General features: G+C 35.3%; 1 protein-coding gene across 1 annotated transcript in view; it reads left to right on the top strand.

The window, feature by feature from the left end:
* The first annotated feature begins 5,280 nt into the window (after window positions 1-5,280).
* LOC150101407 (1-phosphatidylinositol 4,5-bisphosphate phosphodiesterase classes I and II-like) overlaps window positions 5,281-27,757 on the top strand; it is a 965,056-nt gene continuing 942,579 nt past the window's right edge. Inside the window, exon 1 of the mRNA XM_090400893.1 lies at window positions 5,281-5,436. Coding sequence (XP_090257019.1) covers window positions 5,338-5,436 — 99 coding nt within the window. The 5' untranslated portion in view covers window positions 5,281-5,337. The remainder of the gene's footprint in view (window positions 5,437-27,757) is intronic.

Below are 27,757 nucleotides of genomic sequence, written 5' to 3'. Positions count from 1 at the left end.
AGGAGTTAGGGTTCGCTCTCAGCCATAGCCAAGTTAGCCGGTCTTGGACAGCATTATTTTTCTCCCCCAGGTTATCTGGGGGTTTTCATCACCAAACCAGCCCCGTGAATACATAGGATACAGTACTTAATCCCTCACTAGGAGGGCTCAACCAGTTGAGGAACGGGGGAAACCCCGACACGAATAAAATAAACCTACTTTTTATTGGAAGCTACAAGTAGCTTGAAACAGTGCAGGTTTTCCAGGACATCTAATCCTTAGTCCATCCAAATTGCTAGTATTCTATATGTTTACAGCTTTTTTGGACGCGATTCAGATAAAAAAATACATACATATCCTTATGAATTATGCATGTAATGGATCTGCTCTGACTGGATGGAGTTTAATAGAATTTCGCCATTGAGATGCTTACAAAAATGCAAAGACAGTTTAAATGTCTGTTCAATTTGGAGCATTTTTCCCGTGCAAAATTAGGCAAGAAGTTTCGAAAAGATATCTTGTATTCGTTAGATGGGTAATGAATATTGCTATTTAGATAGAATCTTAAGGTTTGTTGGATTTTTATAAATCTTGTTTTAAAGCAAGATTAAAAATGCAACAAATTAAAATGTCACGAATGACTAAACGTTTTATCATTCTTAATTTGTTGTTGATTAAGGGTTCTAAGTTGAGTTACAATCACTATTTTAGTATACAAGAATACTATTTTTAATAACTTTACGAATGGTGTTTAAATTTCGTGATTCACCGTTTCATATTTATTGTTTGTAATTGATTTCATATTTCTTATCAGTTTACAGTTTCAAATTGTTTTGACAACTCTGAAACTAAGAATATCTCGAGTGAAATTAAAATCGCGATAACTGGTATAATTTTACTAGAGATCCTAAATATCAAATTTAATTCAGTTCCATTCATCCAGCGCCGAGTTATTACTGTCGTTTCGAATAGTTTTGTCGCTACAAATGCTGCCATTTAAATCCTAAGAAAATATCTTGACAAGTTCTTCTAAAAATCCTAAATACACATTTCAGTGAAATTCGCCCAAATGGGACGAATTTATGTGTTTAATAAATTCGAATGAGTGTAATATGCATATGGATAGACCAAAACGATCTATGTTTCTGTAACTAAAATAGGTACTCGGTAGCTCGGTTGGTTTCGACGGAGCCCATTGGTTGACCATTCGAATCCAGTTTAATGACGCAAAGAACCTTCTTCAGGACATTTCAATCAAGTGAGTTAGTCTGTCTCCTACGGTGGCTGGGGATTTCCGTCTCTCAAAACGGGCAAACCGGTCCCATGAACACATATCTATAGGCATAGAATACTATTGAACAAAAAAGCAACGGGGAAACCGTCTTCTTCTATAATAATTTCCTGGTCAAGTAGCATTGCTGTCGCTCCAACCACTAGACTGAGGAAATCACCTAAAGTGCGGAAATTAGCCAAGTTAATAAAAGAGTGCCTTTTGTGAAAGGATTCTAATGTAGAAGCATTATTCATTAGAAGAGCAATTTAGTAATATGCACTATAGAAAATAGCAGTATTTTATTAGTATATATTTTTTAGAATTTTTTTGCTACTAAAATGGTTCGATTTAAATTAATCCCAGAAAATTTGAGTGGTCATCATAAGTTCCATATGTCAAATTTCAAGAAAATCATTGACTAATTTTTTTTTAAATTTCTGTTGGGTACACAGAACGAATCTAATAAGTACTTCATGCATTGCGCGAAACTTGCCTTAAACGCCAAATACTATGCTTGTTGTTAGATAGTGCCATGGATACATTTCGAAATAAAAAACACCTTTTATTCCCTTATAGGCAGTAAGCGAATCCTTTATACCCTATCTAGCTTTTGGAGACTGAGTGGGCAGTTCAATCTCCATCGGTAGCCAATCAGAGATAGCTGGCCCATGTCTATGGCAACTAAGTGCTGCCATCGCTTGGCACCTAACACGTTATGTTACTGTCTGAAATAATGTGGGTACTACGGTCGATTTTCTCGAGTTTACGGGATAAAAACACCCGAGTTTCTGGGAGGAAAAACCCGCTTGCCAGAGATCGACTAACTCGGGAATCGGTCGAACAAAGACTTGGAAAAAAGTTCCTCCAGTCGGCGACTAAACTTGAATTTAAGTTTGACTTCGAGCAGCCAAGCGCATAGGACGCAAGCGCCACTTCTTCTGAGTATATTTTATTAAAACGATAACAAATAAATACATAGTAGTAAAATATTTACATCATAAATAGATATATACATACAGATTACATTCCGGTGTAATGTAACTCTTAATACTTTTGTACTACTGTTATCAGATCAATAACAAATAAATACATAGTAGTAAAAATAAACATAAGTAGATATATACGTCATATATTTACATTTGTTTTAACCTTAAGGAGACTGTATTACTATTTGTTACAAGTAATTCATTTTGTGAATTTATTTCTCATAGTCTTTAAACAGGGATTAGTTACATGGTATTTCAATTAGTTACATCCAGGTTTAACTCTTAATACCTTTGTATTACTGTTATTATACAAATAAAAATAAATACACAGCAATAAAATAGATACATTCATATGTTTGCATATGCTTTAACCTCCTTAAAAAAAAAAAAAAGGTATTACCATTTGTTACAGTAATTCATTTTGTGAAATTAATTCTCATTGCCTTTAAAAGGGAACAGTTAAATGACATTACATTATTAATTACATTCAGTTTTTAAATCTCAATACCTTTGTATTACTGTTATTAAAAATTTTAATTGTTAGCTATTTTACCACACCATTATTTGATTACATACTTCGAGTCCTTAAACTTCACTTAGCATTCCTGATAATTGATGTCCTGTCCCCTCTCCCACACACCAGAAAAAAGACTACATATATACACATACAATTATGCATCTTCCTGTTCAGCTATCTGAAGGGTAACATTAGTTAATTTGATGCAAGTGAATTCCCAAGGACTCCAATAAGCAAATTGGAGTCCTTGGGAATTTCTCTGCGTTCATCCTTTTCAAGTGGATAGAATTCCTCATGACATCTTGCCAGTATCTATTGAATTTTGTTTGCATGTTTTCACCGCCTGTTCTGCGATACATATGGTCACACCTCTATGTCCAGATAGTATACGTTGTTATACTAATTATGATTGCTTGTACTCTGCTTAACTTTTTCTCATTTAGCCGAAACATTAGATTTTCATTAATTATTTGATACTGTGGCATCCATTGTTTCACGAAACTCCAGATTTCTTCTGCTTTTTTACAATAAATCATCATGTGATAAAGTGTTTCTGGCTCTTTACAGAATTGACAGGTTGCAAGACCATCTAGTGGTATTCCTTTTGCTACAGCCCACATTTTGGTTGGCAAATATGCATGATGAACTTTAAAGAAAAAGGTTTTGTAGAACGGATTTATTGGAAGACGAAATATATTGTTTAACACTGAACTTAGTTTGATCTCACCTATTTTTCTGTTCTCGATGCCGAGGTATTGGAAAAATGGTTCTAGTTAGCTTTGCATATATTGTTCTTGTTTTCGTATATAGTAATTTCTCAATGCCGTAATTTTTTTTCTATAAACCGGTATCGTTCAGCCAGTTCGGTGAACATTCTGGGTGGTCTGTTTTTGATCGAAGGACAAGAGCTGAGCACTTTTGTAGAAAAGCAATTGCATATCCATGGTATGTATTATTATGTGCTTTTACTGCAGTTATGGCTCTGATAATCAAAGTCTTTAGGTGTATGTTAACTAGGCCGAGACCTACAGCTTCTATTTCATGAAAGTGTTGCACAGCGCATTGGTTCATATTGTGAACCCCATATGAATGTTGCAAAGAGCCTGCGAATTTTATCCACCCACTGTCCGTGGGATGGAATGTTATGTATTTCGTACCACAGTCTGGAGGCTAAGTACATATTGCAAATCCTAGCTTTGCCTCTCACGGAAAGGTGTCTATTTCGCCTATTATTAATTTTCTTAAAAAAAAAATATGGCTTCATACAACTCTTTCCATTGATCTATATATGTGTCTATACCTCCGATTTTTATTCCTAATACTGGTAAGTAGTTTTTTCTAAATATTCCAGCGGGTATTTTTTGTTCCTTCTTCCAGTCGCCAACCACCAAATAGCAAGACTTCGCCACGTTCACCCTAAGAGCTGAAGCCTTTGCAATAACTACACTATTTATTTATGATGCAAGAAGGATTTTCTTAATCAACTTTTTTTGTTAATTACGAAAATTTTCATACTTTCTTGGATAAATATTATCCCATTAGCTTACATAAAAAAAAAATCAACAGATTAGAGAATTCTCCAAATAACAGTAATAAATAAATAGTTACTTTATCATTTTCTGCGGAGAGGTATAAACTTCTTCCGGTGAGGGATGCTATAAATTGTAACCTTACACTTAATGGCTTTGCTTTGTTGTTATTTATATTATTATTTATTGTATATTTATAGTGCATTATTATTTACAGTACAAAATTTTGGTATGAGAAGACAAAATTTATAAAAAAATAGACAGTAAAATAAAACAAATAATAATATAAAACAGTATACCCTGAAATATCCTATTTGGGGATATATTTTTTATTGGTTGCGAAAAATTATAAAAATCAGAACTGTATGCGATTTCTTAGCGGATAATTATATCCACTCCCCCCCCTCTCCACAGATTTCTTGCATTCTTCAGAATAGCGATTTCAATCTCTAGCCCTTACCAACTAACTGGCTACACGACGTACGACACGAGTATACTGTAATTATTTTTCCTATTTGACCTCTAAGAATAATTAAACAATTGGAAATGTCAGTAAAACTCTTAAGTACTAAAAAAGAGCAAGATACTTTCCTGTTCGAAATTACATGGTACAAGACCGAGCAACTATTGGTAAAGGTGGAGCAAGCGCTACATACTTTGTAATATCGTTCTTGACAACTGTCCTTTTATAGTACAAACGCCAGTATATTTATAGTTGGAAAATATGGATATTTTATCCCATTCTTCAATATTATCCATTTCAAAAACAGTGAACTGCTATAGCACTTACGATGTGTTTGATGATTGAGAAATTCAATCCTTTTAAATCAGCGTATTTCTGTTTAGTAGTGCCCTCTATACGTAAACACGATGTTGTAGCACAACTAGCGTTGTACATCTTGTCTACAGGTTTGTCAACTCTGTTCGCGCTGAAGTTCGCCGTCAGGCAGCGCTGTGACACAGTTGAGGTATGTAGTTGCCTCGGCACATCGTCCTGATAGCTGACTCGGACTAAGTCGAGAGAAGTATTCTTTCTCGATCAGATGCTCTATAATGGCAGGAGCTAAATCTGGTGTTCATGTAGTACAGCTGAAGCCAATTTCAGTGCCCGAACGGCTTCTTGTTGGAGATAAATTCGTCAAATGGGACGATGTAAGTACTCAGTCTGTTGAATGTTTGTGTTGCAATCTCGGTAATTGTGTGTTGATAACACATATCTGGAAAATCCGTCGATGTTGTGACACATAAACGCTAACCAAATCTTTTCAAGCGAAAAATAAAATGTTAGTAGCAAATTAATTTCATACACAGTCGAAGCTATAAAATTATAATTTAGGAGAACTTAAAGCATAATCGAAAGATGTAGTTGAGATAAAATCAGCATTTGGTTGGGTAGGCAATGGAAAAATCAAATCTCAATGCTACGCTAGTAGTTTCTACGGCGGTAAAAGATAAAAGCAATATGCCTGAATAATTTATTTCATGTCATTCCGATAAAGTGCGTGCGGTGGTTGCGGTATGCACGATACCAGCTTCCGCTCTAAAGATCACTTCTACAGAAATAGGTTATTTTCGAAATATCCTCTGAACGTTCCGGTGCACTTTAAATCATTAATTTATACAGAAAAAACGTTTTTCTTTATAGATAAGAGAAAGCAGTGTTTGTATAAATATTAACTTCTAGCGAACTTTAATTTCTTTCAAGGTTTAAGTTATTTTATTAGGTTAGTTTTCCATCGTAAAATGCACGCGTGCGTGTATAATGTGTACACCTCTTAATGAATGAAGTGGCTGGCTAGCCATATCTGTCCTCATACAGGAACTATTCCACATGCTTCAGAGCCACATTGTAATGATTACGTGAATTTAATCATTTAAGTAACGGAATTTTTTAACTTTACCTTTGTTGTGGAACTTTAGATAATTAAGTATAAACCTTCTAACGTCAAGCCAACTAGTGTTTCTTACCTGCTAGGCGCTTTCATGTCGCAAGCAATCTGAAAAAAAAAAAACGATACGAACCGTTTTTTTCTTGAGAAAATCACCTTTGGTCGAAAATATGTAGGTTTTACTTCTATTAATGATGCGAGAAACACCATGTAAGCTTTACTACCAAAAACTTCAGTCCTTTCTTCTACGGAGTTGGAAAAATAGCCGACTGACATAACATCCGCCTCATGGGCTTAGCTTCCTAGACGTTAACTTGGATTAATACTAAAATGCTATCGTGTGTACTATTTAAGTAGCTATGACTTGCATGCTCAAGGGCCCGGATCATTGGCGGACCTAAATTTAAATTTTGGGTGAGAATATTGAGATATTAACTTCCCTTCATATCTTAAGGATTTTCACGTTGTTTGTTTTGGTAATCTAATTTATCTTAAATTTCGCAATTTCATATTTTTAAATGAAAATTTTAAAATTATTATTTATTTGCAAATTTATATTTTTAAAAGCATATATGGATTTTGCCTTTTGTTTTTTAAGAGAAAATTGGCAGTTTTAGGGTTTCTCGAGGAGAGGGTACAACTATCCCTTTCAGGTACGCCACTGGCCTGTCACGCATATACACATATACTGCTCAAAACAATGGGGGGGGGGAGGGTATTTTGGTTTTCTTGTAAATTATAAAGTTATAAAAATAATTTACATATGTAACACAATTGGTAATAAATACCGATCCTTTAAATGATATCTCATCAATTACACCCTATCCATATTTATTCATGTATAAAGTACCCAATAGTTATAATTATTTGCAGAAATTTATAATTATCCGACAGAAAATAAAATATTTTGTAATTGTTTTGAGCAGTGTATATACAGATAATACTCGTAGAATTAGTCTCCGTAAACATATCTGCATTATAAACACCATGTTAAAATATTCAATGAAGGATTATATTCCAGCTCTTTTATGTGATGGATTTTTGACATATTAAAATATTAAATGAACAATTATTTCATTATGTTGTGGATTTTTGTAATTTTTACATGCTTTGTAAGATGCCTAGTGCTATTGTAGAGTTGTTTTGCCCTTCATTCCATCCACACGCATATATTAAGTCTTCTTTGACAAGTTATTTTTTATATTTGATCTCTATTAATTTTGAGTTATCCGAAGTTTCGTTAAAATTGAACCACAGAATTCGGCGAAACTTCGAAATGATGCAAAGTAATAACTTCTCTGGTTGGATATCATTTAATGAAATTTGAAATTCAGGATTGCCACTGTAATTTGCGGAGTTAGCATTTGGTTTGAATTGAGGCATTTTTAGTAAAAAAAAAAAAAAAAAAAAAGCGATTCGAAACGTTACAAAAGTATGCTCTAAATAAACTGGTTGCACTAAATAAGCCAAACAGCTCTACGTTCATTTGTTATGATTAATTGATTTGTTTATAGAAGAATGCTATTAGGAAATTCACCTTTCTGTGATTGTCTTTTATCATTCCGTTCTGGTTTACTTAATTTATGTTAACTTGTTAGTAACATATGTGTAAGAGAATAAAATGTATATCCTTGTGATTTGAAAACGGTGGTAGAAATATTTTGCTCCGAATGATTTACGAGCTTAGGGTTTTTAGTGTTTGTACGAAATCGAGAGTAGCCGTCTGCAACATTCTAACTACAATTTTTGGTCTCAGCAGTATATTTGGCTTTAGCAGGCTCTTGAGAGGTTTTGATGGGTGTCTACAGTTCTTTAGGTCTCTTTCTCTGAAGTCCCTTCATTGGCATTACCGAACTCTTGTCTCTTCCCAAAAGGCGATGTTTCGTGGTATGGTGGTTATGGGACTAATGTGCTGTGCTGTGCTGTGCTTTAGTCCAGTGGCGCACCCAATGGGGATGCCAAGGAGCCCTGCCCCCCAAAGAAAAAGGGGAAAAAAAAGAAGAAAATTTTCCAAAAATCTTTTCCTAATTAAAATTAATTTTTTTTATTTATATTGTGTCGTGTCTTCTATTTATATACTACTTACGAATTAGCGATCATTGCAGATGCTCAGTCATAGGTCGTATGCGATGCGTAGTTTCTATTCTCAAATCGTCTACTCAACTCGTCCCCCCAGGTTATTTTGGGGAAAAATTTAATTATTCACTACGGAGAAATACTAATGAGAGATATACTCTTACTCAACTTCATTAGAAAATAGCTCCTAGTTTTTAATGTTTAGAGATCGTGTCTTAAAAACGACGTTGTTACAAAACAGTAAAACAATTATTATTCTCTTTTATTTATGCATTTAGCGTATTTTTTTTTTTAATATAAATTGTACAACCGAGTTTGATTTTCTAGTGACAGTGTGACTTCATTTAGTATCATAGTTTTCAGACTTGGAATCGTAATGGATTGTTATATTAGGTTTATTGACTGGAACTTGAAGGGTAGAGATACTACTATATCATGAAATCTTGCAATTCGGGGACGGGGGGGGGGGTGTTGAGAGAGGTCTCTTTACAATTGTTCTGAGTGTCACCAGAAGCTCATTGTGGAGCAGTGTCTTAGTCATACCGCACTGTTGGACTGTTAATAATTATTTGTACAGTTTATAAGATTGTATTTGTTTTTGCGTCTTCTATGTCCCTTCCTAGTTTTTAACTTATTTCCATATATATAAAGTGGTAATGTGCCAGCAACCAAATGGGTCAATATAAGATTCTTGTTTTTCGTGGACGCTTATAAATAATTTAACATCTCGGTCAAAGAAAGAAAAATAAGTGTGATTATATATTTTCCATTCCCTGTTTGTAAATTTGACCTGAAGTAATATGCAAAATCACTATGTCTGTTTTTCTTCTAAGTAAAGTGAATTAAGTGGTTAATTTTCTTACTCAAAGAATCCGAATTTTCAGTTAAATATATTTTTTTTTTGTGACAGCAAAAAACTGTAGTAAGTTAATAAGAAATGTGAACCTCCTCCCAACACTAGATGTTTTGTTTATCACTTTCCCATAAACTATTATGAATTTCACGTGGCAGTAGCGTCACTCACTCACTCCTGAGTGATAAATAATGGTATACGCTGACTTACATGGATATGTAAAGGTTAAGCATTTAAGTTGCTGTTAAAAACTGAAAGTTTAAATAAATGTATGATAGTTTTTAATTACTAAAGTTCAACCACACGTTTAAATACTATTGGGTAATTAAATCTCATTTTGAAAAATGACAAATTCTAATGGCATTAAAAATGCATTAATTGCATTTTTATAAATGTCAGCATGACTGTAGTTTCATTCATTCGTTTTTTAAATAAATAAATGGTTTGAGAACAGTGGAGAGCATTAAGCTGATTTCTTTCTTGCCTTGAACTCCAAGTAACAAATTTTCCTGTGGTTGTTTGCTACATACCATAGTTTTTCTCTACAGATTTCTCTTTTATTGCTCAGGTACTCCAGTGCTTGCAGCCTTTGTCTCTCCTCCCTATCCTCCTATATATGACCTTTCATGATCCTATTCAGTTTTGCAAATGACTGTACACCTTGCAACTCTTTTTCATTTGAAAAACTTAGTTCTACAATGATTCAAGCCTTTCCATAAACAGTGTTCTAAAAATCATCTCCTTACCATTATCCACTATGGGGATAACCTTATGAACCTCAACACTACCAAAACAGTCCTTTCTAATTTTTAATAAGAAAGATCTCACTTCATTTCTTCTTTACCTTTGATAATACTTAGATTTATAGGCAAGATAAGATTTCTCTTCTTTGGCCTTGGTTTTGACTTACATATTTAGCCTTTCCTGAATCAAATATAATATTTTTTGTCCTAAAAAAAAAACAAAACAAAAAAACTTGGTATCCTCTTCTCTTCAAGATGCTGTTTTTCATATGTACATCTTATATAATACTATATAAATTTGCCCAACCTTAAAATACAATTCTCATTGTGAATGATACATGAAAAAACTTGGTTTTTGGCACACCACGTTTGTCATATCTGTTTCTTCATTGTCTTTTCTGTTGATATTTTCATAGATGTGGCCCCACCAAACTGGCCACTACCATTCCTCCACTTTTCTTGAATCATGTAAATACAGATGAACTGTATATCCGTACATATTTGAACTTCAAAATTTATCAGACCAACTTCTTATCCTTCTTTCATTCCATCTGTTTTTTATTCTTTGGAATGGCCTTCTCACCATGCCAGTTTTCTCCAAGAACTGGCCTCTGTCTGCTCAAGAAACACCATAGATTCCTTCTTTCTCTCTAATCACTTATCCACTCACCCCCTCTTTCCCCACAATACTGTTATCTTATAGGTTTTCTCTTATGTGGGAGGATGATATAAAAAAATGAAATTATAAACCGGTGGTCTTAAAAAATAACTTAATTCTTATGTTGTCATTTTAGCAGACAAACTTAAAATATTGGACAATTGTTTCACTGAGGGACTGTAATTTTCTTTTACTCCTATTAAAATTTCTCAGGCTTAATATAAAATCAAAGTATCATTTTTTTTCGTGAGGTGTCAACTTAGCACTATCCCTGTTATCATCAAAATGTATATTAAACAACTGTTAATTATTGGATGGGTTACAATGGATCATAAAATAATCATCTCATTAAACATAGTACATTCTAATTGTTACTATACCTCTTGTTGTCCTCTTATTCTCTCCCCCCCCCCCCCCAACCACAGGGTAGTCACTCCTCTAATTAATCCCTCATTCACTCTTGTTTACCAAACTGACTAGAAAATACACAATAATAAAATTAGTTTAATCCTTTATCCAAGTGTGAGCAAACAAAGTTTGTGCCTGAAAGTATCTTCAGGACTGGGGTAAGGTGGTACAACACCAGGTCAACTCGTTGCAAGGGTGGAGAAAGCTACCAACACTCCTATCTCAGTATCTCCTATAATGCAAAACACATCTCCTTGCGGATATGTATAATGTTATGCATTAAGGGAAGGGCCACAACCCAGACTAGTTTCGACCTTTATTGAGGTCTCTTCAGTGGGAGCCAGGCCCAAGTGGAGATACCAGGCAGAAGCATTAACAGGTCATCTCTACCTATAGGAGTTGCCAATTGGTGTGCCACCCTTTTTTAATAAATTACTCTGGATTTAGAGAAAGATGTTGAAAGTTTATTTTTCACTTGGTTAGAGCATAATAAAATTAGTTTAATCCTTTATCCAAGTGCAAGCAAACAAAGTTTGCGCCTGAAAGTATCTTCAGGACTGGGGTAAGGTGGTACAACACCAGGTCGACTCCTTGCAATGAGTTGACCTGGTGTTGTACCACCTTACCCCAGTCCTGAAGATACTTTCAGGCACAAACTTTGTTTGCTTGCACTTGGATAAAGGATTAAACTAATTTTATTATGCTCTAACCAAGTGAAAAGTAAACTTTCAACATCTTTCTAGAAAATACACAGCTAAGAAGCATGATATACAGTCCTCTTAGCCTTAGTTGCATATGTGTAATTCCAACCACTACCAGTTTATGAAAATACCCCAGTCTCTTAACCAAAAATATTTCATAGGCCAAATATTATTCTGGTTATTTGTTTTTTTGATATCCCTTATCACATCTGGACTAAACGTATACACATTATTCCAGATGTGATGTGATGTTAGCCTAGATAGTTGAGTGGATAGTATTACTGCTTTGCAAGAAGATCATGGGTTGTAGTATTTTGTTAAAAAAAAATTCTTTGAATGGTATATAGTATTTTTTCATTTCCTGATATGAGACTGTCACTATGCTTATTGGAGGCTAGAAGACTTGAAAAAGTAGCATTTGATATTGAGCTTTTCACTTTGGAGAAGTGGGGGGAGGGTTCCATGTTATCAGACTCTTAGCCTATTCATAGGAGTGATGTTCAAAACTGCTTGTTATCCTTTTAGCTCTAGAGAGAAAAAAATACTTAGATCTAGGTGCTATTTTTACTGGATATCTATAGTATAATAAAGGCCATGCAGTACTGCCTCTATTGCAACTCCTTCTCCTCAGGTTTAATATAAAATCTAATCCTTTGCACACGCTCTCACTCACACACACTGAGACCAGCCTTATTTTTGAATTCACTTATAATTGCTTCTCTGATTATGGTGGATTGCAGTTTGAGAACTCAGATATTATAGTTAGTGTATTTGTAAAACAAGTTGATTAATATGTTAAGTAATTTGTAGAAACTGTGCTTTCCCAAATGATAGTTTTATTTTTCTTTTGATGAAATTCAGAAAAAACACTATCTATAGTAAGAAAAAAAAAATACATAAATGCATTAATAGCATTTCGTTCAGTAATCTGGCTTCTCCCAAGCTTCATTTTAGTGCGATAAATCTTATCCCTTTAGTCTTAGTGTTCCAGAAGTACTAGCACAATAAATAAATAAAATATATATATGAAATCATGCATATTTTACTTTTATCAGCAGTTACCTGATAAAAAGTTTTATCTGAAGCAACTGGAAATATGAACTCATCCTAGTTTTTCTAAAAGTTAATATTGGTTGTTATTATACAAATATCTCCATGGAATCAGTAGACTCTTCACAGAAGATCTGTTATCCACACACTAGCCATTATTCATGCAGTATGTATAATACCCTTCCTTAAACTCATTCACTGATGATGCACTCGCATCTGACAACCTATTTTACCCATTTGCCACCCTATAAGAAAAAAATCTGGTCTGCAGCAGTCCAGATGTGGCCCTGTTAAAGCCTTATAAAAAGAAACAATAATCTCACTATCCTTGCTTGTCAGTGTGTTCTTCAACAACCACATAATCTGATGTGCTATTTTACCTTTGAAATATGCCTTCTAGACTTCAACTCCCCCTCCCCCCAGCCTTATAAATTTCTTGCAGTTCAGTTTCATCAGTAAAGTACATAGCTTGTCATGCATTTGCCAAAATGCATCACTTTATACTTGCCACATTAAACTGCAGCCATTTACTTTTGTCCATAATGCCAGTCTGTTTAAGTCATGTTGCAGGATCTATATCATTTTCATTGATTATCACTTTTCTCAGCTTTGCAACATCAACAAACAACTGAATATTTCTCCTTAAATAATTTCCTGTTATGTTAGTGTGCAATTAAACAGTAGAGGAGCAGTTACAAGCGGCTCTGCAAAGTCTGTTAGCATCACTGAGTGGTCATTTCTTTTATCCAAACTCAATTGGCACTCTTATAAAAATGAAGCAAGTTACTAAGGCAAAACCTACCTTTCACAAAACCATGTTACCACTTATAAATTATCATATCTCTCAAAAGACATATTTCGGTGATTACACCACATTTTTTATTATTCAGTTATACAATATACTGAAATAATATCTTTTAAGTTATACTATTTACCCCTGAAGATGTAAATCCTACGATTTACGAAACTTGTCAGGAACTATTATTTCAGTATATTGTATAACTGAATAATAAAAAATGTGGTGTAATCACTGAAATATGTCTTTTGAACCAATTAGCAACAAAAGTCTATGCCTGCTATCATATCTCTGTCCATCCAGTCATGAATTCCCTCTTCTACCAACTGCACCTGTACCTTAACCACCACTCCTGAGATACTGATTGACATATAATTTGCTTCTTTTGTCTTGGAGTCTCTTTTATTGGAACTGTTTTATTCCACTCTATTGGCATTTTTCCAGAACTGAGGCATAAATGAAACAGCTTGGTCAGAAGAGGTGTTGATTCTCATGAACACTATCATGGTGCATTTGCTGATATAACATGGCCATGTTTGCATTAAATTCTCCGATACCATAAAGACTTCCAATTCATCAACACTGACTTTTCCCATCAGTCACTGTCGCATCCAACATTGCATTATCACCACCTAGATGGTACATCCCTGCAAAATGCAGACTCAGTCATTCAACTGTTAGGTTTGCTTCTGTTACCTCCCTATTATCAACTCTTTTTGAAATCATAGTCATTCTTCCTTTTACTTGTTACATAGCAAAATAACTCTTTAGGAATTCTTTTGACCTCAACAGCTAGCTTCCTCTCATGATTAGCTTTGGCCTTCCTTACCATACATGGTCACCCTTCTTGCCTGTTTCTTTATACTGCTCATCATCTTTTCTTTATATTCCTTTCATAACTTTTTCTTTGTCTGTAACTGCTGAATCATGATTGATATATCCAACTCTGTGGTTTATACTCCTGACTCTTGGTATGCAGTCTGATACTGCTTTCTTCAAACACCCCTTGACTGATGCACTGCTGGCATCTCTCTCTCTCTCTCCTCTAAATTCTCATGCCATGGCACTATGGAGAGTTGATGCCTCAACTTGTCATTATCACTTGCTTTGTAATTCCACATCTGCCCCTTGACCGAAAATGTGGTCTTGACCTGGGAGATTGCCTGGCAATCCCCCAGGTCAAGACCACATGATTACTTTCCTCAAGTTGAAGACGCATGGCTAGATTGGTTACTGCTAAGTTCTCTGATGCTCTCACCATATCCAGCACTCTCAAACTTTGTCTTCTCCATTACATGCTATCTCAGGAAATTATCTCTTAGCAGCTGTATAAATTTCATTTCTTTTCCTCCCTCTGACCATTCTTCTTTCCAGTCTGTGTCCCCATATTTGAAAGAAATGCCCCATAATAAATACTTGACCTGCACTCATGCTAATTTGTCAATGCACAGCACTACATTCTCCCTTATATCCCTGATCTATAACAGCAACTAATTATATATTTCATCCTGTTGGCCTCTATCTCACACTAGATAACCTCAATTAAGCTGCTATCTGCATTCTTCTCTTGATCACTTCTACTCTTTTTGGCTTCAATTCTTTTGCTGTCATTTGCAATCCCCAGTTTTTTCCTTCTGTACTTTCTGAAAAGACTATCTTGTCTTTCTGTCTATGATCCTCAGTCTCAACCAGGTCTCACTGATGCCCAACTTTTGGCCAAGTTGAGATAACCAGAGTCCAAACTCCTGTTCCTTATTTCAAGTACTTCTGGCATTAGTATACATGAACGGGAATACCTGTTTCATTCCCACAGCCTCCTTTACATCTTATGTTGATTAACCCACTAAAGTTAATAACCTGGGGGGACTACAGTCATTGTCCTGTGATCACTCTCCCATGTACACTCTTATAGGTTGCCTGGACTCAACTCACCTGCATCTGCCCTATATTCTAGTTTCCCTGACTCTGCACTTCTAAATTCTCACTGAACAATACTTTCTCAAGACATAACTCCGAATCTGTCCAAATGTAAACTGTCTGCCTTATATAAATCTTCCTTCCATCAAACTCGCTCCACATATCCACAAACTTTGCATCATTTCCCCTGCACACAGCACCGATTCATTTGCAACCAGCTCTTCGTCTCAGCTTACCTCCATCACACTGTGAAAGCAGACTCACAAATTTCACTTTTTCACTCTTCTTATTCAATACAGATGTTTTGTATCTTTTCACATACTACACTTGTCACTGTCTGGATCATTAGTATAGCCAAAATAATTATCTTTCACCTTCCCTCTCTTCATCCTTACAGTATCACTTAACATCCATAATCTTGGCTCCAGGAAAACATGATTTTGTCACACTGTCTTTGCACACCCCTCTTATCATAGAATTACCATAATAAGAGGACTACTATCATAATAATCATTATATATGACATTTGAAGTCCACAACCGTTCAAGATAAAAACTTTAATAATAAAATTTTACATTTGACCTTGACATTAAAGTCATCTTCAGAACTAATAGTTAATACATTTGTATTTATTTTATTTGTATTTAAAGAAAATTCAAGTAAGATTAATAATTATATTAGCCAGTCCATTCTTGTTTATGACATCTAGTTCTTATACCTTACTTTTAGTCTTGATACTTTATACATATATAAAGGAGAGATACACACATTAACATCAAATAATGGTGATATAAAGTTGGGCACTAGGATTTCTTGTTGCCTTTTGAAGTTGTTTTTTACTTTCATGTTGCCATTATTTGATTTTAATTTTTCTTTTTTGTTATGGAGATCAGTGTAAATATTCTCAAAAGGATAACAATCACATGAATGAGAATGATCTCAAAAAAGACTGCAGTGGATCAACTGCAGTCAAAAGATAATTGCAAATACAGTGATAATTGACAAAGTAAAAACAAACTGATAACACACAGAATGAAATAAATTTCTGCAAAGCAATATCTATCCCATATGCTATCAGAAAAAAAAAACATTTACCTAATACACCATGAAGAAATAGGCCTTTCTGAAGATGCACTTGGAGACCTTACGAAGAAATATTTAGAAATCTAAAGAAATACAACATAAAACTTACCTTTAAACCTCCTACTAAACTGAAACATTTATTCATCACATTTGAATATCTCTTTGTCCCATCACATCAAAAAGTATACCAAATTAAATGCATATGTAACCTTTCAGACATGAGTGTAACAGGACATACAGTTGCTATCAGGAAAAGCAACACAACATTTACCTAATACACCATGAAGAAATAGGCCTTTCTGACGATGCACTTGGAGACCATACATAGAATTAATTGGAAAAGCACTATCTCACAAGAACATGGCATGAAAGAAAATTTAGAAGCATGTGAAACTAATAAAGCAGCTGCATTTTTTAAAAAATGATGGGCTAAAAGTCTACAAGTTTTGTATGATATATATATAATATACATACAACTGACAAAAAGCACATCCTCAGAGTATCTCATATAGTGATATCCACAAAAAAAAAAAAAAAAAAATCAGATGATGGGAACATGAAATTAAAAAAAAAAAAAAAAAAAAAAAAAAAAACTTATAGATCAAACCTATAAAAAAAATAGTGATTTAAAGTTTCAAGACTAAAAGTAAGGTATAAGAACCTAATGTTATAAGATTATTCTGATTGGATCATGTAATTGTTAATATTACTTAAATTTTTTTAATATAAATTTTGTTAACTTTCATTTAATTTCAATTTCGTTTAATTTTTAGTTACTTTATTTTACCATAAGAGATCCGTGCTAGGGAAATTCAGTAGCTTTAGATGTGGCTTACTGTGGTATGTTGCTAATTGCTGCAGTGCAGCAGGTGTGTGTTTGTATAATATTTATATATTGCTGAAGATGGCCTTAATGTGAAGGAAAAATATAATTTTATTATTACAGTTTTTATCTCAAATAGTTATTGATTCATAAATTCTATGATTGCTGTTCACCATTCAGTTTAACTGAATGAAAGCACCAGCATAATAACATTGTATATAATAATAACATTTTAAAAAAGCTTTGGGTCGAAACTTTTTGAATGCCTGTGGATGAAAAGAGAAAGTTGCCAAACCTGGTTAAGCAGATTGTGGATGTAAGTGTATGAAAATGCCAAGAGGTAATGTCATATGTCTATACACAAATGCCAGGAGCATCAGAATCAGAAACAAAGGGGAAGAATTCATTGTCTAAGATCATTGGCATTAGCAAATCCTGGCTGTCTGAGTGAAATGCAGTGGAATTGGGTGTAGAGGATATAGTGTTTTTAGGAAGGATATAAGAGGAGGGGGAGAGTACAACTTAGAATATCAGATGATTTGTGTCCATTTAAGGTAGAAACTCATGAAAGCAATAATTATTTTTATTATTATTATTATTCAGGCCTCCATGGAGTCAAAAGACTCATCATGGGAGGTCCTTCCTAAGAACATAGTCTGTCAAGATTCATTGAGGGGAGGTCCCCCCTAAGAAACACATAGTCTATCATACCACTCCTTAAACTCATTGACCGTTCTCGCTCTCACCACTCCATCAGGCAATGCATTCCACGGTTCAACCACCCTCCACGCAAAGAAACCACTCCTCACCCTCTTGCTCACAGTTTCCTTTCATAACTTCCAGGGATGGCCTCTTGTCATCACTCCTTCCCGCTGTTCAACCAAGTGAAAGAACTCCCCAGTGTCAACCCTGTAACCACCTCTCAACAGTTTAAAAGTCTCAATCATATCACCTCTCCTTCTTCTATCCACCAAACTCTGCTAGTCCACATTCCCTCAGCCGATCCTCATAATTATCCTTGTACAGTCCTGAAACCGTCTTTGTATCCTTTCCACAGTTAATTTATCCCCTTCAAATCCTGGGGACCAAATCTGAGAACAATAGTCCAAGTGTGGTCTGATCAGAGACTTGTACAATGGAATGATAACCCTTTTATCTCTGCAGGTCAGTGTCCTGCAAAGATGAAAGGTAATGTTCCATGTAGCAGTGTATTTGAGGCTATCTGGTGTGGAGGTTAACAGGACGAAATGTTTGGGGTATTGCTACAGACATGGCAGTTTAGTTGCTGGGGGATGATGAAATTCGTTGTCAAATTATCCTGATGGTGCTAAACAAGTGATCATTGTGGGTGACTTAAATTATTCAAATATTGATTGGGTAGAAGAGAAATATCATAAGAATGAAGAAGAATTTATTGAATTGTTGCAAAACAACTTTCTCAATCAGCATGTGAAAGAAGAAAATCAAGATTAAAGTGTTAGATTTGATCATAGCTTCAGAAAGGGTCTCAGTTATGAATGTAAATGTTTTGCCACCAGTTAGTGAGACCATACTCTACTGGGAAGTAGCTAGCTATATTGGGACAGGTTACATGCTGAATTTGTAGCCGGAAATTGACAAACTGAGGAGAATACTATCTTTAGTCCAATGGTATCACTTACTGAATAGGAAGGACATCATTTGATTTAGAAAATTAAAGACAAACTTAAACTTGTGTGAAATAATAAATTTATTAGCTGTAAAATTTTCTCCATAGGCATTCTAAGTACAATAATAACAATGGAACACAAAATAAAATTACAATAATATAATAATCAGGAATTTACATAAAAATGATATAGTAATATTTTCCATTAAAGGGGATAACCAAAGGCCATCAGATCATTTAGTCAAGATAGCATGTTTTGCTAGGCCAGACTGCTCAGATTCATGATACTGGATATAAGATTTATGTTTTTCATGACAGATGGCTGCCTACCAGACTGTCCAAAGTAAAACACATCACAGGAGCAGTGGAGCTGGTAAACACCTGGAAGGTTGAGTGGAAAAAGCTTGTTCAAAGAACAAATATGATAGCATTAGAAAAGTGGGCCTGAAAAGTTAAGAGTATTTTACAGAAAACTGAGTCGGAGCATGAAAAGAAATTGGCCTAGCAGGTTAAAAAGGCAACCCAAAAGAATTTTATTACTATGGTGCAAGTAAAAGAGAAAAGCATCCTGGAAGAATAACTTTAGTGAATGCTGATGGTGTCCATGTGTCAGAAGCAAATGAGTTAGCACTCATTAATTGAACTCGCTTCACTAAGATCTATCAACCAGGTGTGCAATAAGAAGTTCAAGACCTGTGGCATAAACTGGCTATCAGTTCAGCAATAGAGCAAGATGCGATATCAGCACATGTGCCTGAAGGAATTTTCAGCTGAAATGGCTTGGCCTTTGTCATGTTTGTGTAACTTGAGTCTCAGCACAGGAAAGATTCTGCAGGAATGGAAAGAACGTATGATTGTTCCCATCACGATCTCTGGAGTGGTGGAGGTGAAGATTTTAGAGAAGTTGGCAAGAACTTGAATACAAAAATGGGTTTACAGATGAGCTGTTCTTAGTGAAGAACAGTGTGGATTTACTAAAGGGAGGTCATGCTTTAGCAATTTGCTCATATTGTATAATAATGTTGCAGTTGAATTGGATAAAGGGAATGGATACACTATGCTACTGTTAGATTTTGTATAATGCTATGCATTATGGTAAGTGTCGCCACTCAGACCAGTTTCGACCTTTATTGAGGTCTCATCAGTGGGAGCCAGACCCAGAAATGATACCAAGATTGGAAATGAAGAAACCATATTTCCATATACAAATAGCCAAAAGGTGTCACACATTATTAATAAAATACTTTGAATTAGAGATAGATGTTGAAAATTTTTTCACTTGGTTATACCATAAATTAAAGATGTCAAGAAATTATATTCATGGTTTAATCCTTTATCACTAATAATAGTTTATTATCATCATCATTAATGATATTAATTATATCATTAGTGATATTAATTATATCATTAATGATATTCTTTATCCAAGTGTAAGCAAACAAAGTTTGCATGTGAAGTAACTTCACGAGTGGACAACTCATATATAGAAGCTAATGATAAAGGATTAAATTAAACCAAGAATGTAATTAATTTTCAGACTGACATTAAACTAATATTGGGACTATCTAATGATGAATGAACTTCAGCAAAAAACATTTATTTAGTATGCTAGTTCAGATTTTAACTGTTTACATTTTTTATTTCTTCAAAGCAAAAAAAAAAAATTGTGGTATAGCCCTGGTCATGTTGGTTTTTTTCCAGTACGTATTTTATTTCCTGCAAAATTTGAGCTATTGTGTGTTCAGTATTGTGTCCTTAAATAAGCATCAACAGATACATAATCTTCAACAAAACTTTTCATATGCCATTAGAAATACATCTACTCGAGGCTTCTTCAAATTATTTTATTTTTATTTGCCATCAGCATATTATTAACAATATCTGTTATTTATGTTAAAACATGCCTACTTGGTATTATTATTATTATTATTATTATTATTATTATTATTATTACCCCAAGACCTCATGGAGTCAAAGACTCATCTGGGAGGTCCTTTTTCACACACACATCTCATCATACCGAGCCTTAAACACACTCAAACTCCTTGCAGACACCACACCCTCAGGCAAGGCATTCCAATCATTCACAACTCTGCATGAAAAAATGTGCCTTTCACTCCACTACTCACACCCTCTTTATACAGTTTCCAGGGATGACCCCTGGTTCTCCCCTGATCTTCCACTATTCTCTGTAGAACTTCTCTACCATTGATCTTATAACAACCCCTAACCAACTTGTAGGTCTCTATCCCCTCTTCCTCCTCTCCACCAGACTCTGCAAATTACACCTTCTCAATCTTTCCTCATACTCAACATTCCAGAGGTCAGAAACTACCTTAGTCAGTCGCCTTTGGACCCTTTCCAACATCCCTTCATCCTTCTGAAAGCCCGGTGACCAAATCTGGGCACAATAGTCCATGTGTGGCCTAATCAAAGCCTTATACAACAGAACAAGAATCTCCCTACTTCTACATGTCAGTGTCCTCCGCATCATTCCCAGAAGCCTTTGTGTTGTCTTCACAATTTTGGCAATGTGTCCCCTAAATTTTAGATCCTTATCCACTATCACCCCCAGATCTCTTATTTCCTCTACCTCCAACAATATATTCTCACCAAGCATAAATTATGCATCCCATCTTCGTTTTCCAAATTTTAAAACCTTACATTTTGCAACATTGAACTCATATCCCCATTTCCTTGCCCAATCACTCACTCAGTTTATTCAAGTCTTCTTGCAAGGCCACAAAATCTTCACTACTCTTTATGGTTCATCCCAACTTTGCATCATCTGCAAACAACTGAATATCTCCATTCAAATCTTCGCCAATATCATTAATATACAAGTTAAATAGTAATGGCCCTAACGCAGACCCCTGAGGCACTCCACTAGTGACTTTCCTTTTCCTGGATATCACACCCCCATACACAACTTGTTGATACCTATCAGATAGCCAGTCTCCGATCCAATGCACTAATCTAATATCCAACCCCATCTGCTCTAGTTTAACTGTCAACTTATCATGAGGTACTCTATCAAAAGCTTTTGCGAAATCCAAGTATATTACTGTGTATCCTTCTCCTCTGCCCAAGGAAGCAGTCAATTTATTGTAATAAGTAAGTAGATTACTAAAACATGACCTCCCTTTAGCAAATCCATGCTGTCCATCAAAGATTATACTATTGTTGCCTACCCAACTCTGGATCCTAGTTCTCACAAGCTTCTACAACAACTTAACCACAACACCTGACATACAGATAGGCCTATAGTTTGATGCTTGAATTCAATCACCTCCTTTATGAAGTGGCACAATCTTGCCCTCCTTCCACTCTGCAGGAACTTGACTAAGTGCAAGACTTGTATTAAAAAAATATGTCAAGGCAGGTGTCAACTCTCTGGCACTTTCCTTCAGAATACGCGGTGATATATTATCAAGTCCCACAGCCTTATTTACATCTAGTTTACTCAACTCCCCAAACACCTCTTGCTCACTTAAAGTCAGTCTCTCCTCCCCATCAACAACTGCTCTCAATCTCTCCATGAAGTCACATTCACAAGATTGAAAGATCTTTATGAACTGCTCATTAAGTATCTCCACCACACATTCTGCTACAGCTGTGTTTATACCATTTTCTCCAATCAATGTCATCCTTCCATAACCATTCTTTCTTTTGCTAGCTACATATCGAAAGAACTCCCTAGGATTCTTTTTGGTTTCATTAGTTAACTGCTGGTCATACCTCAATTTAGCTACTCTCACCAACCAAGTCACCCTCCTTGCCTGGTCTTTGTAGACCTCATGAAATTGGTTATTTCCACTTCTCTTATGCTGCCTCCACAATGCCCTTTTTCTCTGTATGGCATGCTTAATCTCTTTATTCATCCATCTCACACCTACCTTATTTAACCTTCTCACCCTTGGAATACATTCAGACATTGCATCTGCTAGATAGTTCTTGAAAGTTCCCCAAGCTGCATTGATCTCTTTTCCAGTTAACTCCTCATTCCATGCTACACCCTCAAGCTGTTTCCTGAGCTCTTCATAATCACCCCCCTTGTAGTTCCACATATACCTTTTCTCACAGGGTCCTCGCACTGCCAGCAACCATCCAGGTAATCACCTCATTCTGGGTTATGATTTTTATTTTTATTTTTCTTGATCTCTGTCGAGTCATAAGACTTATCATGGGGTAGCTGGCCCTTCTTATTACTTTGCATTCTTTCCAATATATTTCCTACTGTAAAGGTTTTGAATATTACATTAAGCAAATGAAGTATAATAAATTGAGTTTAATCCTTTATTTAAGTGTAAGCAAACAAAGTTTGTGCCTGAAGTATCTTCAGGACTGATGCAACTCGTGGTAAAGGTGGGCATTAAGGGAAGGGCCACTACCCAGACTGGTTTCGACCTTTATTGAGGTCTCTTCAGTGGGAGCCAGACCCAGAGGTGGTGATACTAAGACCGAAGCAATGGAGAAGTCATATTTACCTATATGAGTTGCCAAAAGGTGTCTCACATTATTATTAAATTACACTGGATTTAGAGAAAGATGTTGGAAGTTTTTTCCCATTTGGTTAGACTATAATAAATTTAGTTTAATCCTTTATCCAAGTGTAAGCAAACAAAGTTTGTGCTTGAAGTATCTTCAGGACTGAGGCAACTCGTGGTAAAGGTGGAGCAAGCTCTCATCACTCCTTGTCTTAGTATTTCCCATAATGCAAAGCACATCTCCTCGGACATGTATAATGCTGTGCAGTAAGGGAAGGGCCACTACCCAGACCAGTTTCGACCTTTATTGAGATCTCGTCATTGGGAGCCAGATCCAGAGGTGGTGATACTAAGACCGAAGCAATGGAGAAGTCGTATTTACCTATATGAGTTGCCAAAAGGTGTCTCACATTATTATTAAATTACACTGGATTTAGAGAAAGATGTTGGAAGTTTTTTCCCATTTGGTTAGACTATAATAAATTTAGTTTAATCCTTTATCCAAGTGTAAGCAAACAAAGTTTGTGTCTGAAGTATCTTCAGGACTGAGGCAACTTGTGGTAAAGGTGAACCAAGCTCTCTTCCCTTAATGCATAGCTGCAAGGAGATGTGCTTTGCATTATGGGAGATACTAAGACAAGGAGTGATGAGAGCTTGGTCCACCTCTACCATGAGTTGCCTCAGTCCTGAAGATATTTCAGGTGCAAACTTTGTTTACTTACACTTGGATAAAGGATTAAACTAAATTTATTATAGTCTAACCAAGTGGAAACAAACTTCCAACATCTTTCTCTAAATCCAGAGTAATTTAATAATAAGGTGAGACACCTTTTATCAACTCGTATAGGTAAATATAACTTCTCCATTGCTTCTGCCTTCGTGTAACTACCTCTGGGTCTGGATCCCACCGATGAGACCTCAATAAAGGTTGAAACCGGTCTGGGTAGTGGCCCTTTCTTTAATGCATAGCATTATACATGTCTGCAAGGAGATGTGCTTTGCATTATGGGAGATACTAAGACATGGAGTGATGAGAGCTTGGTCCACCTTTACCACGAGTTGCCTCAGTCATGAAGATACTTCAGGTGCAAACTTTGTTTGCTTACACTTGGATAAAGTATTAAACTAAATTTATTATAATCTAACCAAGTGGGAGAAAAAAGTGCTTGATTGCATGTTTCTTTTCAAAAATAATGGAATTAGATTTAATCCAAATTATTATGCAACACTGGATGTATTGAAATCCATTCCATTTTACTGTTTTATAAAACATTAAATGGAATGGAATGGATTTTCCATTCTATTCCACTGACTTAAATTACCATTGTCATCATTACTGCGTCGGTTTTAAGTGGTGGGTGTTGTTTACTACCTGGTATGTGACCGTCACTCTGCTTATTGGAAGCTGGGTCTGCTTGAAAATACTCTGTTTAGTATATGGAGCAGGAATTATCCAATCCTTATCCCACTCACAATACCAATACTGTGGGTGAGTTTGTCTTAAAAAATTCCTGTACATTATATTTATGTCACATTCATATTCTGCTGAATGCATTTTCTATGATTATTTTGTCACAGCTAATCATCAGAATTGCCATATGTAAGTCACTTGAACTCCCTCTAAATATGGTAGCTGAAGAAAGAGAAAATTGGTTTTATTTGATTATTCGCTTGTAATTGCTTCACAAGTGATTGAATGAAGAATTCATCTTGGATGGATGGCTTATGGGAAAATGAGAGACATATTCAGAAGTGACATCCCTATGAGTCTAAAAAGGAAAGCTTTCAGCCAGTGCATACTTCCTCTCCTAACATATGGGGGAGAGACATGGACTTTAACAGAAGCCCTAAACAAAAAACTGAGAACACAACATCACATGAAGAAAACTATGGTAAAAATAACATTAAGAGATAGGAAGACATATACCTGGATAAGTTCTCAAACCGGTGTCATGGATATTGTAAAATACATTAAACAGGCTAAATGGAGATGGGCTGGCCATATTGGCAGATGCAATGAAGGGAGATGGACTAGAAAAACAACAGAGTGGAGACTAATGGATGGAACAAGACAAAGAGGAAGACTGAGAAGAAGGTGGAGGGATGAATTGCAACAAGTTGTAGGAGTGAGATGGATGGGAGAGGCAGAAAACAGAGTGGTCTGGAAAACCATGGGGGAGACCTTCGTCCAGCAGTGGACAAAACCAGATGGTTGAAGAAGAAGAATTGCTTCACTGCATATGAATTTTCATTTGATATCATCTTTTCATTCTTTTGCACTGAAGCTTTTTTCATTTTAATCTAATTTATCAAGGATGTATATATGTTTTTCTTTTAATTAAGCAGCAAACAAGCTGAGTGATTTACCAAGTACTCAGTTTTGGATCTACCAGAATCCATTAGAAGATGAGGCATTTCAAAAAATATATGTATCTTTTTTATATGCATCTATAAAAAGAGGAAGATTAGCATCACACTGTATTATCAGTATACCAAAAAGTTATTTATTTTTTTTTTCAACTTATGCAAACAAAACTTTTTGCATGCATGAAATGATGTTCATAAGTGCATTTTGTACACTGAGAGCATCTGACTTAAGAATTGCTTACTTTTATTTATTATGATGAAAGGCATTTCAAGGAAATGTTAGTTACTTTCCAGCACTTTTGAGGAGGGATGATATGATTAAAAAATGAAACTAGATCAGGGGTTTATTCTAGATTAATGTAGAAGATATTCTTTTTATGAAAGAGAGAGAGAGAGCCAGACGTCATTCCTAGGAGTTAAATTAGGACAGTATGAGCAGGTAAGTAAGGAACAGGTTTTCTGCTTGAAGAACAGCATATGATGACCTTGCATACTGTTTTAAAAGCAATGCTCATCTAGCTGCACCTTAAACTTTTTTGCTGTTTCTACATGCATCACTCTAAAGCAATGCATTCCATTCACCTACCATTCTCCAAGAGACCAAAATGTGCTTCTGACTCCCTTGCATATGTTCTTCATATAAGATTTCCAGAAATGGCCTCTTGTTCTTTCCTGTCTCCTCTATGAAAGAAATCTCTTCTACATTAATCTTGTCAATCATATCATCCAATCTTCTATTCACAGGCTCTATATATATTATTCTCTCAGGATGTTCTTGTACACAATATTCCAGAGACTTGACACAACTTTAGTCACTTTTCTCTGAACCCTTTGCAAAATCTTCACCTCCTTGAAAATCAGATGACAAAGTCTGTGCACAGGAACTATTGCATTGGAACTATGCAATATGCATTGGAACTATAACCTCCTTAATGTCCATGTTCTCTTCATCATTCATTGTGTTGTCCTTGGTATGTGGTCTCTGAATATCAGGCCTACCTGATATTGAGAAATCTCAAGGGTATCTACTGATGCACTTGAGATTTCTTATCTTCTTCACCTATTTACTACACTTCAAATTGAATTTTGAACTTGGAACTTCCATATTAAAAATTCAAAACTACTAAATTGAATACAAGACATCTCATCCTGACCTTGCATATTTCAAAAAATTTACATTTCATAACATTCAATTGAGGCAATATATTTAAATCCTCCTGAAGTGCCAAAACATGAATTTTGCTTGTTATAGCTCTTAGAAAGAGTTATGACAAGCGAATTTATCATTATCAGCAAACAGATATGCTGCTGTTTGGCAAAGTGGATAGCATAACACTCTCCGACAAATAGTTTGTGGGTTCAAATTCTGCTGTGGGCATAGATGGATGTTTGTTGATGTCTTTTGGGTGGAAGATGAACTTCATTGCAGTTTAAGACTACCACCTTACTTATGGAAGTGACTTGTTGTGTTCATCTTCAGAACAGTCTCTAGCTTCTGTCCTGCTTCACAAATGCAGTATGGGTGACAACCTTGATGGGTATGCTCAGTACACTGTAATCAACAAGGAACCAGCACCACCTTCATTTGAAGGTACAATAGTAAATCAGTTTGGAAGCTGGCAGCTGCTACATAACACCTGAAATTAAATCTGATGGTAATGCATGAAGAAACTTCCAATTCAGCAGGAGAATAATCCTAATACTTCTTACTGTGAAATCATGCCTGGAGAGAGAGAGAGAGAGAGAGAGAGAGTGTTAAATATATGTACACTATCTACAAATAATTGTCCAGACACCCTATTAATTGAAATTATGGAACATTCCAGGTTTTTATAATATAAAAACCAGTGTATGGATAGTAGAAAGCAGTATTTCATCATAGCAGTTGAATACAGGTGGTATGGCAACACGATGTGAATGCAGTGACTTTGAGAGAGAGGTGTCATTATGGGCTGTCACATTGGTATGTCCATA

The sequence above is a fragment of the Typopeltis vanoorti genome, chromosome 11, assembly GCF_054136105.1.
Source record: "Typopeltis vanoorti isolate ZY-2024b chromosome 11, IOZ_Tvanoo_1.0, whole genome shotgun sequence".
Classification (NCBI taxonomy): Eukaryota; Metazoa; Arthropoda; class Arachnida; order Uropygi; family Thelyphonidae; genus Typopeltis; species Typopeltis vanoorti.
Note: the sequence above shows the minus strand (reverse complement) of the source record. Positions and strands in the feature narration are given on the sequence as shown.